Source organism: Camelina sativa, chromosome 7 (assembly GCF_030686135.1).
Source record: "Camelina sativa cultivar CO46 ecotype springtype chromosome 7, ASM3068613v1".
In the NCBI taxonomy this organism is placed as follows: domain Eukaryota; kingdom Viridiplantae; phylum Streptophyta; class Magnoliopsida; order Brassicales; family Brassicaceae; genus Camelina; species Camelina sativa.
Genome location: NC_141886.1, coordinates 29,971,632 through 29,988,823, shown reverse-complemented (window position 1 = coordinate 29,988,823; position 17,192 = coordinate 29,971,632). Strand labels below are relative to the sequence as shown.

Sequence of the window (17,192 nt, the reverse complement as noted above, 5' to 3'; positions counted from 1 at the left end):
ATATCATTTTTCTTTCGAAAAAAAAAATATTATAATCATTTTTAGTACTCTCTTCTTTCTGGCAATTTCTTATGCGATCAAGAACTTTCTTCACCGCCTTTCCAAATCGGTGATTCAGCCTTCCGTCGACTACAGATTTTTATCGATTTCTGGTCTCCTTTATCCATGGCAGATCCAGATGTTTGACTTGCTTTTCAAAACTTAAATCTGGGTTTAGATCGAAGTCCTCTTCAACTCTCAAGTGAAGCTCGGAGGAAGCGGGATAAAGAGCATAAACTCAGTCTTGTAGTCAAAGGTATTCATCCTTCACAAAATCCAGCTGGAATCAAGTTTATGATGCCAAAAATTTGATTACAAGTCGAATCAATGAAGATGGTAGGTACTGTTCAGTTCTTCTTTAAGAATGAACATCATCTGAATATGGTGTATGAAGGTGGACCGTGGACCTACAAAGACTGGTTGGTTATAGTTGATAAATGGAATCGAAGGCAATACCCAGATTATCTGAGTACCATCAAATTTTGGGTCAAGATTCACAATATACCTGATGACTCCAAGAACAACAGAGCAATTACCGAAATTGGCGAACCTCTTGGTCATGTAGAGGAAATCTTCATCCAACAACCGAACATCAATCAAGCTGGAGAGTTAATGGCTCGTATTAACATCAAAGCAGATAGTAGGCTCATATTTGCCCGTTATTTTCATTTTGAAGACCATGGAGATCCTACCCTCATCCGTTACACGTTTGAGAAGCTAAGGAAGTTTTGCTCTACCTGTGGAAGTCTTGCCCATGTTGCTGCAGTATGTTCCTTTCAAACCCAAGCACTGGAGTATAATTCTCAAGAGCACCAACCTGCTCACCATTTGGGCAGCACTCAAAAAACTACTGATGAAGCAATCAATGATGACCTTATGGGAGAAACAGGTAGTTCTAATGTGGATGCAAACACCTTGGAGAAGCTCCAGCAATCTGATGAAGTAGAAGAGTTTATGGACTACACGCATCATGATGCTCCTCAAAGGCATCCTAATAAGGCTCTTACTATACGTGAAGTAGGTGCATCTTCGAGTGCAGATGTTGACTTGGGTGCTGCGATAGAGAGAGGAACTAAGCGTAAATTAGCTGCGGTGGATACAGAAGATAAAGCTTTAACATCAAGAAGAAGAACATCGGATATTTCTGAAGACAAGGCTAAAGGGGAGGTGGAAACCCCAAAGCCACCATCTCCAAGATGAGGCTTTTGCACTGGAATTATCAGGGTTTGAGGAACCCCCTGACAATTCCTTATCTGAAGGATATCCATTATAAGTATAAGATTGATATCATGTTCCTCGTAGGAACTAAGAATAAAGATCCTTTTGTGCAGCAACTAGGTAATGATCTCCACTTTACTCATCACTTTTTGGTATCTCTGGTTGGTCTTAGTGGAGGGCTGGCAATTTTTTGGAAAGATACAATACAGTGTGATTTTCTTTCGGCTCCAACACTCCACTACACGGATATGTGTATTAAGGACGGGCAGTCTACCTTCTGTTTATCATATGTTTATGGCAACCCTCAAAGAAAACCAAGACAACTCCTCTGGAATACTATGGAGAATCTAGCAAAACAGGGTGTCTATGATGATGAACCGAGAGTGGTGCTGGGAGATTTCAACGAAATTCAAAACAGTATGGAGAAGCTTGGAGGTTCTGTAAAGCATGAATGGCAATTTACAAATTTTAGAAGAATGTTAAACGCTTCAGGTCTTCATGAAGTTAAAACATATGGAGGTCCCTACACTTGGATTGGCAACAGAAGCACGGTACTATTAAATCTAAATTGGATAGAGTTGTGGCCACAGCAGAATGGCAGGAACAATTCCCCAGAGCCTCAGTGCGATTGCTTGAATGGGTGGGTTCAGATCATAAACCAGTGATGTGACAAACTAAAAATAACATATGGAGAGGAGTTAAACTTTTCTGATATGATAATCGATGGCGATTCAACCAAGATGTGTATCAAGTTATCCAAAACACATGGAACCAAAGTTGTAATCATCTACCACCACACCAGTTTAGAGAAGCTTTATTAAGATGTAGAAATAGCCTCTCTTGGTGGAAATCGGAGCAAGGCCATAACTCACAAAAAAAGATCCAGCAGCTTCAAGGTGATATTCAAAAAGTGTATGATTCCTACTCTCCTGATTTTAACTATATTGCAACACTTAAAATTCAGTTGCAACATGAATATAGGATGGAAGAGGAATATGTTAATTTCCAAAAGTCAGCCATACTATTTGGTAAGAGTGTCAATCCTATCGATCAGCAAAATATCATCAACATAATTGGAATTACCAGAATAGGAGGCTTTGGAAGATACTTAGGGTTACCAGAAGCCATTGGAAGAAACAAAACTGATGTTTTTGCGTATATTTCTCAGAGGATGCAGTCTAAACTGGAAAGCTAGTACTCTAAACTATTATCACCAGGAGGCAAAGAGGTGATGATCAAATTTGTTGCTATGGCCCTCCCAACCTATACAATGTCCTGTTTTTTGCTTCCAAAAAAAATAATTTCTCAACTCACTGGACAAATAAGAAAGTTCTGGTGGTCCACTGCAAAAGATAAGCAGAAGATCCCATGAGTTGCATGGAGGAAGATTACTAAGCTGAAGCAATATGGAGGTTTGGGCTTTAGAGATCTTCATCACTTTAACATTGCATTGTTAGCAAAACAGACTTGGCGTATGTTAAAGGAACCACATTCCCTTCTACGACGAGTCCTACAAGCTAAATATTTCTCAAAAACCGAAATGAAAGATGCAAAATTAGGTTCTCGTCCTAGTCATGCTTGGAGAAGCATATTCCAGGGTATAAATCTCATCAAGCAAGGGCTAAAATGGAGGATTGGTAATGGTGACATGGTTAGAGCTTGGAATGATCCTTGGATTGATAATCCTCCCAGACCAGCTAGATGTCATTCGCAGTACAAGTCTGAACATTTTAAAGTCTCAGGTCTCATGAAGCCAAATTCAACACAATGGTGCCCAGAGCAACTAACGAGGATGGTACACCTGGGAGATATCAGTCATATTCAAAAAATCAGACCTCGAATCACTAAGGCCCCTGCTATGCATGTGTGGATTTTTACAAGACATGGTCAATACACTGTCAAATCTGGGTATCATCAAATCACAAAGGTAAGTACAGAAAACTCACCTTTGATAAACAATATTGGGAAGTCAGTCTGGGCATTAAATGTACCGCCTAAGATAAAGCATTTTTGGTGGAAAGTCCTCCATAATGCTCTTCCAGTAGCTGAAAACATGGCTAAGAGGCGTATTAATATTGTGAAGGAATGCAGTTTTTGTGGTGAAGCACAAGAATCAATTGTTCATCTTCTTTTTCGCTGCAGAATAGCAAGAGAAATATGGGAATTGTCACCTATCCGCTTCCAACCAGGTCAGTTTGATCAAAAGCAATCCCTTGTTAAAATCATCCAAGTCTTGCTGTCTGATAAAAATACAGACTCTTCAAAAGATTATTTATTTCCATACATTGGTTGGCGGCTTTGGAAAGCTCGTAATGATCTTGTTTTTAATAACAAGAGATGGGCAATTCCAACCATTGTAAGTCAAGCTATGATAGATCATAGGATATGGAAAGAGGCTAATAATGCCAAAATGCCTTGGCATGTAGCCCATCTGGATAAAAGGAGTCTAGAAAAATCTGCAACAGAAACAATTCACAATCAGCCTTATTCGTTTTATTGTTGCACAGATGGATCCTGGGTTGATGCTGCAAGCAAAGCTGGAATTGGATGGTCTCTTCATAATGCACAGGGCAAATGCATCCTCAAAGGTTCTTCAGCCATAGAACCTACAGGCTCACCGCTTGAAACGGAGGCTATTGCGTTAAGGGAGGCTCTCATTCAGGTTAAGCGCTTAAACTATCAACCAGTAACTTTCTGTGGGGATTCAAGAATACTTTACAAGTATCTGGAGCAATATAAAAGAGAAAACCGGAAGCCAACAGACATTGCCGAGATTCAAACATACTTGGAGGATATATTGGCTTTCACTAATGTCTTTCATCGTTTTCTTTTCATTAATAGGAAAGATAATGATATAGCTGATAGATTAGCTAAGACTGCTAGAATAATGAGTTCTCCTCTTACTATCTTTTGGAAATGTTAACGTTTGCTGAAAACTCTTGTACAAAGTTTTTTTACTTAATGTTATGGCCGACAAAAAAAAATATAATAATTTTTAGTATATATATTCATAATAGTCTTATAAAAATGATGATCTTTTTTCCCCAAAAAAAAATGATTTTGATGATAATGATAAATTTATCCAGAAACGTTTACGTGACCTGGTTACGAAAATGAAACACCCTTACCTGAGTTGGTCATGAAGAGACTCCAGCTTAGCTTTTGCTTTTTAATATTCTCCACAGGCAAATAATATTAAGGAATGGTCATTTTGCTTACATATTCATTGTAGTGGACGCCTGGACGGTGGTCCATCTTAGCTGTCAATACCAAGTACCAACCCATTGGGTCACCTAACTCTTTTCGTCTAACAGAGACTTCCACATAACATACATCTCGTGCTTTCATTTTCCAATCTCAACTATAAAAACATGTTATTTTAATAATGGTAAACATCTCTTGGAATATTATAAGAATAATTAAGAAAGCGACAAATCTGTTTTACCAAATAATTTACAAATGAGCCAATGACTTCAAACTTCAAAGAGTGGCTTATGTTTCACCTGTCTTTCTTGGACAACACAACCCAACTATAATGTCCTTTGGAGACTTTCCAAGTCAAAACTACCCGACAAAAGTGTTCTCAAGTAACTTTAAAACAGTGGAACACAATGAAAGATATCAAAATGTTGTTATACATAATAAGGGAATCAAGATTCTCAAGAAAGTGTACATAAACTACAAATCAAACTCGAGCAGAGAGACGAGGAAGAAGATTGAATCGTTTTAACGACAATCCAGGAATACAATTAAAAAAAAAACACGAGATCAAAGGTGAAAGACGAGTCATCTACACATATGAGTGGGTGCAAAAAAAAAAAAAACAGAAAGAATGAATCAGTAAGGATTGTTGTAGTAATACCCCGTCGGTGGCGGTCCCATCCCGTTGACAGGTGGCATTCCGTAAGCTTGAACTGGACCGTTGTTCATCTTCGCCAAACTGGCTTGACCTCTCATGCCTTCACGCTGATATTGCTGCCATAGCTGCTGTTCTTGATTCAGAAGATATTGTTTCTTCTCCATCTCGGCCATTTGGACATAAGAAGGTGGTGGAATGATTAGCGAAGCTGCGAACGGGTCTTGGTTCACTTTCTCGACTGTACCATCTGGTGCAGGTAAGGCTAATACTTGAGTATTGGTTTTACCAGGTAATGGTAAAGCTACGCTGCTCGCACTTCCACCTGTCAACTGCGAGGTGCTCACATGTTGTCTGACCATTCCTTGATCGTACATACCGTTGAGCAACAAGTTATCGAACCCACCGCCCAAAGCAGCTGTCTGTTTTTCTAAATTGCTAGCTGTTTCAACCAATGCCAACTCCCAATCAGCTTTACCAGATTCAGCAGCAGGATTCTGCCAAGCCGAGGTCACTCCATTCGAGGAGAAAGCTTCCCATTTTCCGTTATTACCAGGTGGACCAGCAAAGAGAGCAAGCGCAAACTTGTTCCCTTGGTCATCAGCAGTGACTTCATCCTCCCTCAAGTTAACTAAATCCTCAGTAAACTGCGGTTTTTGAGGCAGAGGCTCTGGTTCAGGAGGAGGTGGAGGAGTGTAATTCTCAGGAGGAGGAAGAGCTTTGATCTCATTCATATCAGGTTCAGGCTCCTCTTCTTGAACAGGTGGAGGAGGAGCTTGATCAATCTCTTTCCGCTCAGGACTCTTCCCTCTCTTCGCTCTATCTCTCACAAACTCTTCCAACGTCTCCAACAACTTACCAGTAATCCTCTGAACTTCAGGATACTCAGACGACCTCGCCACACCAGTTTCTTTACACCAGTTATAAAACGCAATGACCTCATCAATCTGTTTCGCCGCGCTAGCATACGCATCGAAAGCCTTGACGCAATCCGTATACTCCATATCGAAAAACTTATCCAACAAAACAGCCAAAACCTCGCAGATATCAGCATAAAGCTTAAAACTCTCCCTCACAACAGGATACAACGCTATCAATATCATCCTACTGTTCTTAGCTAAACCAGTTGGTCTCAATGACAAAAACCGATCAAGCAACCTTTGCAAATGTCCCATCTTTCCAAAAATCCTTTCGGGCGTCATCTCCCTTAACGGCGTAACAGATTTCTTCTCATCTCTTCCTCCTCCTCCTCCCATCTCAGTCATATCCCCGTAAGACCGAGATCTCTTAGGTACACCACCATAACCATTATTATCTCCTCTGAAATCACCACCAGCACCACCGTTCTCATAATCATAAGACCGCGGCGGTGGTGATCTGAAATCATCTCTTCCTCTCCCGTACCTATCATCACCATTATTACTATGATGGCTACTGTTGCCACCACTATTCACCGACACACCACTCTTCCTCTCAAACAAAGCTAACTCAAGCCTCTGGTCCAAATAGCCAGCGTAAGTCCTAACGAAAGCAGAATGATCCCAAGAACTCGAATGCGCTTCGTCGCGAAAATCAGACATGTTTAACATCCTCGTACCTCGTCTTGTCGAGTAAAGAATCTCTTCTTGGAAAATCGGATCTCCTTCGTTTAGAAGTCGGTGAACGAGCATAAGAGCCTTGAGAGCAACGACCCAATCGCGAGTCTTGCTCAACCGCCGGGAGACGGAGGTAACGCAGGCGAGGATGTAGCCGCGGGAGAGAGAAGTCAGGTTTAAGATCTCGCGTATGTACTTCTCGCTGGCGGGATCGTCGTCGTGGCTTGTAGCTTTGACGATGGCTACTTCAAGATCTGGAGCCATGTTGCTTGCTACTTTAGCTATTCCTATGCTTGTTTGGTCCTTAACCGCACCGATCGCTTTTCGAATACTCGGCGCCATATCTCCGATTCACGATTTCGAATCTCTGAGGAAAAAAAAAAACAAGTTGACACAAACAATTCAAAGATTCGTGCGTTTTGATTGATAACGGGAAACACAATTTGAAAATTTGAAAGCACGATTTTTGTCTTGAGCTATATTTAGAAAATACCGTTTGGGATTGAGAGAGAGAGGTGTTCTTTGCCTAGATCTACGGAGGAAGATTCGTCGGAAGAACAAAACGGTGTCGGAGATCTTTTAGATCTGTGGAAACGCCAAATTTGGCGGTGTGAGATTCGGGCAAGGAGTAAAGGAGGAGGCTGGGAGAGAGAGAGAGAGAGATTTAAGAGGAGAGTTGGAGTCTGTGATGACGTGGCGGTTTTTAAGTCGTTGATCTTGGGGGAAGGAGATGCGAAGTTTTATTTTTATTTTTACAGGAACTGTCGGGAGCTGTGTGCTTGTCGGAAGGTTAAAGATGTGTGTAAATTTATTTGCTTAATAACAGATTAATTCTGGCTTATGATTGAAATTTAACAGAAAATAAATTTTTGTCTCGTACAAAAGGAGAAAATATTACTTCTTTTTTAAAGTGTGGAAAGAATTGAAGTTCGAAAGCGTTGAAAATATTATTTTTAAGATAAAATATGGTGGCACTTGAATGGGTATGAGCTAGAGCCACGGCCTTTTTGTATAAATTTATTTATGTCACATGTTTTATACATCTTTGTGGACTAATAAAAAATGAGGTTTATACACGAGAAATCAACTAAAAAACAAACCCTAAAAAGTAAAAATAGTTACATAAATCTCTAGACTCTAGAGGATGAGCAACCATCCATAAGAGGTCAACTCTCAGATTCATTAAAGGTTTTGGATCCATATGGTGCGTTGTGGTTGGTGGTTAACTACTAAACTAAATAGCTTAAAGTTATCCCAACACCAGGAACAAAATAATCATCTTCAGTCATAAAAATCATATAAAGTGAAAAAAAGGAACACTATGCAAAATGGCAGATATCCAATCTTATCTGAGAACGAAAAGAGAATGCATTAACTTTACCAAAGTCATAAAGATTACATTACAAGAAAAAGGTGCAGAGTAAGTTGGTAGCTTCTTAACAGTTGCTGTACGAATAATAATAATACACAAAAAGACATATACTATTAATTACGAATTACGTACATAGACAAAGAAAAAGGGCAGTAAGAACTAAGCACAATTGCATACAAAAAGAGCAGTAAGCTCAGTTACATCCAAAAAGATCAGTAAGCTCAGAGATAAATACATAGAACTAAGACAACTTTTGTGGTCAGTAACTATGATCTGAGTCATCAGGATAATCTCCATCGTCTTCAGGTGGAGCTGTTTCACCCCATCCTCTACTCCACAACGGCTGAAGGACGATGACCTTACCATTACTGAGCCCAGCAGAGATCTGACTTAGATGTGAAGGATGAGCAGCAATGACAGTTGGATAAACTTCGAGCCTGTGTCATCCCCAGTTTGGTAGCCAATTCAATTACAAAATTATTTGAATAACAGAAGTATGGGCAGGGAAACTGTACCTGATGTTGCTAGGGCTGGGTTGAGTAACAGAAGTCAGATCGATTCGACATATCGTCACCAAGGTCTTGGAGTCCAGAATTTTTATGAATCCACTTCCAAAGCCAACATAGATGATCTCACCATCGGACGAATATGTAGCAGAAGTTATTGAAGTATCAGATTCATCAGGTATCCACTGCGTAGCATTTTTTATTTAGCGTCGATACGATAACTAGAGGCAAAGGAATTTAATCAGAGAAGAGTGTCATCAAAGTCTTTGCCTTTTACCTGCACACGGCAATCAAGACATCGAGCATCGTGAACACCTATCCACCCCTCATGGACCACGAGTATCTCAATTTGATATGGGTCAAACTGGATGTGAGTTACTAAAGAAGTGGGCTCAAGGTTAGAACGGCTGCAAAATTTCTGCGTAGAGTTCTTACTTGTCAGCTTAACCCAGCTCTTTGTGCTCCAAAGACAGAGCTGGAGAAAACAAAAACAATTTAAAAATTCTGAAAACACAAATTTTGGTTATCTACAGATGTATGTACAAACCTTTCCATCAGAGTCAGATGAGACTAGGACATTAAAACAGCGAGAAAATGCTAGGCAGGTTATTTTCTGATCGTGGCCCTCCAGCTTTTCTTTGACCTAATACATTTACAGCTTTTTTAATATCTTTTAGCAGTAGACAAAGTCAGGCAAATGGTTTCAGGCGATTACCACGAAAACGAAAACTTTACCTTTCTCGAAGATAAACAATGGATAAAGATAGAACCATCATCTAGCCCAACGGCAAGCAAATCACCAGGAATAAATATAAAATAGGTAGCCATAGGTGTAGGACTTCCGAAAGCTCCTACTTTCTGGAGTATTTGTGAAAACAGTGTCATTTGATGATGCAGACACAAAGGCAGGACCAATAAGCTTATAACACTACAATGCTTATTACCTCGAAACTCTTAAGATCAAAAACTGCTATTTTTCCTCCTGAAGTAGAGAAAAGATAGGAACCCTTGATCGCAAAACATGACGTTGAATTCTGAACAGAAGCGGCCATCTCGTTTTTCATAGTTTTCCCACTTTGAGGTTGATGTAATCGTGGCTTCGGAAATATATTTTCCTTCAATATTCGAGGAGTATACTATAAGTAGAAATTTAAAGAAACAAATAGATAGGGTAAGTAGCCAAGACATCAGCGCTGAAACATAGCTAAGATAGTTTTGTCATATGAAACTAAACCTTGCAGAATTCATTTTGGCTACTCGACCAAGTCCAGAGTTTATGTGTGGCGTCTTCTGCCAAAGCCAGTATGTAATCTCCAGAAGGGGAATAGGTCAAACGTACAATCTAACAAAGTCAACAAAATCAATGAGATTCCAACAGTTGAAGATATAGAAGACAAGCCTGACTATATGCATCAACAAACAGCATTGTCCTTTCACTATATATCAATGACTACCAAGCGTAGGTGATATTTTCATTCCAAACAGTAGCTATCAAACAGAACAAGCAAAATAAAGTGTCAGAGAATATGGTTTCTCCATGATGCTACTACCGAGGATGTATACACAGGTGGCAGGAATTCTGTAGTCAAATAATAAATGCTAACATGAGACATTCCCCCTAAATGAACTGACAATATTTCTCTGCACAGAGTAACGTTCTTGGGAGCAACAAAGCACAATCCTCAATGGCTATTATTTCTCAAGAGCCATGTTCTTTTTTCCCTTCTAACGATCAACTAAATTTGCGAACGAATGCCTTGGATGACATGAAGTACATCAAATTTTAATAGATTCCGGAGAAAGTAACCTTACCCTTTCTTCTGAGCAATAATCAGGAAGAACGAGTGCATTGCACTGAGATATATCATTGATTTCGTTTGGTTTGCTGTTAATAACCTTCTTCCTTGGCCCTGTTTTCCTGAATTTATTTTTAAAATAGGATGGTGTGCCACAAAGGTATGACACTACTGGAATATTTTCCATAGAGCTAGAGTTGTTGCATGTACGAGAAGTCCACCAGGCCAAACTGCATGAGGTGAAGAAAAATCAGAGCTAGAAGAAAAAGCGAGAACACAATCAAGACTAGAAAACAACCTTTGGCAGCCTTACCTCTGCTTCATCAGTGTTAGAAGTCTTGACTTTTCCATGCTAGGAAACTTGAGTTTGTCTTTCAGTGCTGGATTCTTCTTAGCTAGCATGGCAACAGAGGCATGCAGCTTTACCTTCGGCGACATGTTATCAAGAGATCCAGATGGGTTTGCAACTTCCCTGCGGTAGAAAAACTTCATCAGAGTGAAAGCTGTGGCCTGTTGAATAAATAATTAACAGGATTTACTAAAGAACGCTAAAACTAGAATTACTCAATCATTTTTTACAAGGAGATAAACAGATCAATGCTCATCAGTATACAGTGGATGAGAAAATAGCTTTTTAAGAGGTGTTTTCTGTATTTAAAGTAGACAAGTCAAAGCTAATATCTGACCAGAAGAGAATTTGGGGATAATAACATTCCAATATGAGTACAGTATAACTACTTTATGTTTGCATCATATTAATTGGGATCTCATAATGAAATAATGATATGTAAATGTAGATAAATATATCTAAACCAACCATTCTGTAGATTCTAGGCATATCAGTTTCTGAATTTCAAGAAACATAGCCTTTGAGTACTTATTATCTGCTGAGTCTGTAAAAGCTCCAAGGTACTCTTCAGCTTTGCCCAATTCACCGAGCTTCATCACTTCCGCCAGATAATTTAAGTTGAAGAAGACTTTTGTTTCTTGCTCTAGTCTTCAGAAAGAAAAAGTTATAAGCAATAAGAAAACAACGAAATATCCAAAAATCACATTTATCCCAGCAAAACTTACTTATGCAGAGTGTTCTTGTACTTTGCTTCATAAAGAAATTGAAGGATTAAGCAAATGAGATCTTCCTACAAGAAACGCACTGATCAGAAACAAAAGAACTCGAGAAGCCAAAATCTTCATCCATTTCTTTATTAATTTCAACATAGGCTTTTTGGTACCTTTACAGTAAGCATATAAGAAAATATGTAAAATTTTACCTTCAAACCTCCCTTTCTCCCATGACAATTTGGACAAATGAGGGAGATCAGTGAGAGCAGTGCAGATGTATTCAACTTCGGAAAATCGAGTTTGTCACACAAAGAAGGATTGATTTTTGCTAGTTCATGGAGATCAACACACAATTTGGCTCTCCCCGGTGCTTTGTCCACGCAACAAGTTTGCTCAGGAAAACTATAAACAAAGCCACCACTAAAATATCGGTGAGATCTGCATTGGGGAAAAATTATTAATGTGCTAATATATCTAAATCCTTGCCTCATATCATCTACAGAAATCACCTCAACCAAATCGTCAAAGCTATCATCTTTTAAAACAGGAATCCGTCGCAAATCCTTGGAGAATATGTTCACAGATTCAGAGCCACCACCTCTGCAAAACATTACTTAAAAGGAATAAGAAAACATATACAAGAAACAAACATGACAAGAAATATGCTTCCCTTTCAATTCTATAGACAACCGTTAAGCTCTTCTGTCTCTATGCCCTCAAAGGAAGGAGAAACGAACACTATCAAACTTCAAAATCAGCATGCATCCCCAGCTAATGACACAACTAAACAAAAAATCAATCTCTTTCTAATGCCTTTCTACCAGAGATCCTAATAAAATGATTTCACTGTCGTAGAAAATGATATGCAATAAGAGTAGAGTTTGCGCTTGCCTATCAGTTGCTTCAGAAAATTTCCACTTGAACAAGTGAAAGAACATCTTCCTTGAAAAGGTATTAGCATCTGGACTAGTGAATGCTGAAAGATAGTCCTCAGCGTCTTTCCAGTTACCATTGAGTATAGCATTAGAGAAGTAGCTAAAATCAAAGTAAACCCCTGAATCCTGCTCCAATCTTCATTACCAAAACAAAAAAAACCACACATACATAAATTAAAAACTATTTTGATCTGCTTACACAGGCATTACAACTAAACACAGAAGGGGGGGGGGGGGGGGGGGTCACCGTACAAGTGTAAGCTTTCGTGGTAGCCCTCTTCATCAAAGAACTGTAAGATAAGGAATACGAGGTTTTTTCGATTCTTCTCGTCTAAGATCATCGTTGAACCATGGGTAAGAAGAAACAAACAAGCCTTTGAAAATTTTTCTGAAATCTTAGCTCCAGAGGAAATTTAGGGTTCCGAGAGAAATCAAAATTGTAGTAGCGGAGAAGATGAAATCACACGGAACGGCAAGTAGAATCCCGAAATTAGTATCGAGATTGGAGAAAGAAGACGAATGGGAAATTTGCAAATCAGCAAAAAGCTTCTATCGTCGTCTTCGTTTAATCCGCTAATGAACAGTCCAGTGAGGTGAAGCACCGAAGGATAGAGACAGGGAAGCGAAATATAAGGGGAGTGATCAGTGCACGTACTTATCATTACTTTAGAGGCACTCACTCATTTCTTTCCAAATTAGTTGTTGTTTATTTTTTTCACACAAATTAATAAAACAATTAAAATTTCTATTTTACAATTCATTAAAATATTTTTTTTATTTTTTATTTTGGTAAAAACAATAAAACATTTAATGAACTAAAAAGAAATTACAATACCCTACGTGGAGCATTGCCCGCTTCTGCAAGAAGCTCCATGACTTCTACAAGAAGTGTTTCAGTCTGTGCCACGACGTAGAGCATTGTCCGTTTTGGACTTCTTCTCGGATTACTCCGGCTTTACACAGTCCGATGGATGAGGACACGGTTCGTCCAATTCAGAGTTACAAGGGTGCTGTCACAAATGATAAAAGCAAAGGAAAGGGTAAGGAGGTATAGAGTAGGGGGTCAACACTATCTAAGGATACTCAGCGTCCACCTAAAAGGAAGCAGGATATGGGGGTAAAGAATCGGTCCACAAAGTCGGTTGGTGAGACTTCGTCTAAACCTCGACGTTTCACCAATTACGTCCAGTACAATGAATATCGCCATAGGGTTAAAGCTGTTGCGGCTGCCGCATCTACTTCTGGCCCAATACCGGTTGAAGACCTGGAACAAGGGCAAATCTCAGCCCCGGTTGATCAAGGAATGGTGCAGACTTCGCTCATTGGTATTCCACCACCAAAGCGGGTACAGAGACCTCTCTTCCAGGATCCTGATGCGGCTACACCCGCTGTTCAGGGGGAGGGAACTATCCCGGATGCGGAGGAGACACCAACAGATGTAGAGTCTGATCCGGTTGATGGGTTGGTTGGTGTAGGGGTCCATTTCTGATGCTATGCTGTCAGATTTGGAGGAGGTAGGCCTTGGTACGGTGTCGATGGTCGCTGATGTGACTGACCCGATCGAGGCCCAAAAGGATCCGCCTATGGCAGGAATATAACAAGAGGAAAACACTGACCAGCTGATGGAGGAGATGGGAACTGTGGGAGCTGGGGAAGTGGAACCAGAGGTTTTTGATCCCGACCAGCAAAAGGATGAAACAGTTGAGGTTTCAATGGATGATCTGACCTTGGATCCCGCTTTGATCACTGCACAACTCGAGAGGGAGGCAGCGGACTTGAAGGAGGATTCTCTAGTCATGAACAATGATGCAGGTACTGATTCTGACTTGGTGTTACCGGTAGACAAGGTCCGTAAGGCGAAGCCTTCTTTGGCCCTCAAAGGTGCAGCTTCCAAGAAGTTGAATGTGTATTTGCGCACAACCCCTAGGAAGCGCCCTGCACCTAAAGCTACTGAATCAGCTGGAGATGGAGCCAACCCGAGGAACCTGGTACAGGAGAAGGGCCCAACTGGTGGGACAAAACCACCTAAACCGCTGATGGATAAATGAAGATACTAAGCTGGAATTGTCAAGGGCTTGGAAACAAAGCAACTAGGGCTTGGATTTGTGGGGGAAGCATATGCCTGATATTTTATTTTTATCTGAAACTAGACAGCCTTTATCTTATTTGGAATCTTTTGTTGGTCATTTTGGTTATTCAACCTTAAAAATGGTTGATCCTATCGGTTGTAATGGCGGTTTAGCCTTATTTTATAATAATGATTATGATGGTTCGGTTTTATTTGAATCTAGTAGATTAATTGATGTGGAACTTACTTACAAAGGACAAATAATCTTTTTTACTTTTGTTTATGGCGATCCGGTTCCAGCAAACCGTGATTTAGTGTGGGAACGTTTAACGCGAATTGGTTTATCTAGAGATTCTCCTTGGTTCCTCATTGGAGATTTCAATGAATTAAAAGGCAATCATGAAAAGCGTGGAGGGAAACTCCCTCACACGTCCTCTTTTGTTGGTTTTAATACAATGACTCGACACTGTGGTTTATTAGAGTTTCCTGCGGTTGGGGATAGTATATCTTGGCGAGGCTGACGGGATAAGAAACCAATCTGTTGCCGCCTGGATAGAGCCTTGGCCAATGAGAAATTACATGATTTTTTAGTAATGCCTTTACGGAATATCTACCTATGGTTGCTTCAGATCACAAACCGGTTCTAGAACTTCTTGAGGACAAAATCCGGAGAGAGCGGAGCTGTTTTCGGTTTGACAGACGGTGGCTTGATAAAGAGGGTTTATTTGGTGTTATTTCAGAAGGTTGGAACTCTCAGACAACGCCCCAAACGTGCAATTTTATGGATAAGATCATTAACTGCCGTACGACAATTTCCTAGTGGCGGAAAGCACAAGTCCCTTATGGTCGGGAAACGATTGAGGATCTAAAGAACCAGTTGGCGAATGCCCAAGCAGATGATTTTGTCTCTGTTGAGGCCATTTCGGAACTAACCTGGAAGCTCCGCGAGGCTTATCGGGATGAAGAAATTTATTGGTATCAGAAGAGTAGAAGTCGTTGGATGCGTTTCGGAGACCAAAATACTAGTTATTTTTATGCCCAGACAAAACAGAGACGAGCTAAGAATCGTATTGTGGGGCTCCACGATGAGGCTGGATATTGGGTTACGGAAGAGATAAAGGTTCAGGGCATAGCTGCCTCCTACTTCCAGGAACTCTTCACATCCTCTGATCCTTCGGATTTTGAGGAAACTCTGAGTGAAGTGTGCTCGTCTATCACGGGTGAAATTAATGGTTCATTGACACGACCAGTTACAGAACAGGAAATCAAAGAGGCTTTGTTTATGATGCACCCTGATAAAGCTCCATGACCGGATGGTATGACGGCCCTCTTTTATCAGCGTGCATGGGATACAGTTAGGTCTGATTTAACGGTTCTGGTAAATTCTTTTTTCCAGGATGGTCTTTTCGAAAAAGACTTAATATGACAAACATTTGTCTTATTCCCAAAGTGGATAAGCCGACTCGGATGACTGAATGGAGACCCATTAGTCTCTGTAATGTTGGGTACAAGATTATCTCAAAGATACTTTGCCAGCGTTTGTGTTCTTTCTTACCGGCATTGATCTCTGAGACACAATCAGCCTTTGTAGAGGGGCGCATGATTACGGATAATATTTTGATTGCTCAAGAGATGTTTCATGGCCTCCGTACCAACCCTTCTTGTAAGGGTAAGTTCATGGCCATTAAAACAGACGTGAGCAAGGCCTATGATCGGGTAGAATGGTCTTTTCTTGAACACTTGTTACGGAAATTTGATTTTTGTGAAAAGTGGATTTCTTGGATTATGTGGTGTGTGACATTTGTTCAATATAAAGTTTTAATAAATGGTCAACCACATGGGTCCATACACCCCTCTAGAGGGCTTAGGCAGGGAGACCCCTTGTCACCATACCTCTTCATTCTTTGCACTAAGGTTCTCATTGCAAATCTCCGCAAGGCAGAGCGGTCCAAGCTTATCACGGGTATTAAGGTGTCGACTGCTTGTCCCGCAGTTTCTCCCTTGTTATTTGCAGACGATAGTCTTTTTTCTGTCGTGCTACGAAAGAGCAGTGCGAGGCTGTTTTAGGGATCCTCCGACAGTATGAACGGGTTTCTGGACAGCAAATAAACTTTCAGAAATCTTCGGTTCAATTTGGGCATACAGTTGCGGCGGACCTACGAGAGGAACTACAAGGTTTACTAGGGATCACTAATTTAGGTGGTATGAGCTCGTATTTGGGTATCCCTTAAAGTTTAGGAGGTTCAAAAACAAAGGTTTTTTCCTTTGTTCAGGACATATTACAAATGCGGACAGGTGGTTGGCCTACCCGGTTGCTGTCCAGGGGGGGAAAAAAGGTAATGATCAAATCAGTAGCGACTGTCGTCCCCACCTTTGTCATGTCTTGCTTTCGTCTTCTGAAAACGGTTACCCGAAAACTGACTAGCGCGGTTTCTAATTTCTGGTGGAGCGCTTCTGGAGACACACGAGGGCTACATTGGATAGCCTGGGACAAGTTATATGTTGATAAGCTTGATGGAGGTTTGGGCTTCCGGTGTCTGGATGATTTTAACACCGCGTTGTTGGCTAAACGACTCTGGCGGTTGATTACAGTTCCAGACTCATTATTTGCTAAGGTTTTTAAATGTAGGTACTATCGGCACTCAAATCCGTTGGACCTAATCAAATTTTATTCGTCATCTTATGGATGGCGAAGCATGGTGTCAGCTCGCTCTCTGGTAAACAAAGGACTCATTAAACGAGTAG

General features: G+C 40.5%; 2 protein-coding genes and 2 pseudogenes across 14 annotated transcripts; 2 read left to right on the top strand and 2 right to left on the bottom strand.

Annotated features, from left to right (window-relative positions):
* Positions 1-165: 165 nt before the first annotated feature.
* On the top strand, positions 166-1,199 carry LOC147941861 (uncharacterized protein At4g02000-like; annotated as a pseudogene).
* Positions 1,200-1,235: 36 nt separating this feature from the next.
* On the top strand, positions 1,236-4,180 carry LOC147941860 (uncharacterized; annotated as a pseudogene).
* Positions 4,181-4,874: 694 nt separating this feature from the next.
* On the bottom strand, positions 4,875-7,588 carry LOC104703070 (putative clathrin assembly protein At2g25430). The gene is made up of 2 exons (XM_010419010.3): positions 7,202-7,588; positions 4,875-7,075 (listed from the first exon to the last, which is right to left on the bottom strand). Exon 2 carries the CDS (start codon positions 7,048-7,050, stop codon positions 5,095-5,097), a length of 1,956 nt encoding a protein of 651 aa, XP_010417312.2. The 5' UTR covers positions 7,051-7,075; positions 7,202-7,588; the 3' UTR covers positions 4,875-5,094.
* Positions 7,589-8,169: 581 nt separating this feature from the next.
* Positions 8,170-13,019, bottom strand: LOC104703069 (topless-related protein 4). Of its 13 annotated transcripts, none has more exons than XM_010419007.3 (15): positions 12,632-13,019; positions 12,336-12,515; positions 11,931-12,044; positions 11,654-11,846; positions 11,457-11,521; positions 11,200-11,379; positions 10,696-10,854; positions 10,399-10,612; positions 9,821-9,928; positions 9,531-9,701; positions 9,322-9,444; positions 9,134-9,229; positions 8,864-9,061; positions 8,596-8,771; positions 8,170-8,517 (listed from the first exon to the last, which is right to left on the bottom strand). In XM_010419007.3, the coding sequence occupies exons 1-15, from the start codon at positions 12,718-12,720 to the stop codon at positions 8,340-8,342; spliced, it is 2,244 nt and encodes a 747-aa protein (XP_010417309.2). In that variant the 5' UTR covers positions 12,721-13,019; the 3' UTR covers positions 8,170-8,339. The 13 variants fall into 13 exon arrangements, with proteins under 13 accessions (XP_010417309.2, XP_087315839.1, XP_010417308.2 ...); XM_087459713.1 differs by having other exon boundaries at positions 11,457-11,517; positions 12,632-13,010; XM_010419006.3 differs by having other exon boundaries at positions 9,531-9,722; positions 12,632-13,003.
* Positions 13,020-17,192: the final 4,173 nt, after the last annotated feature.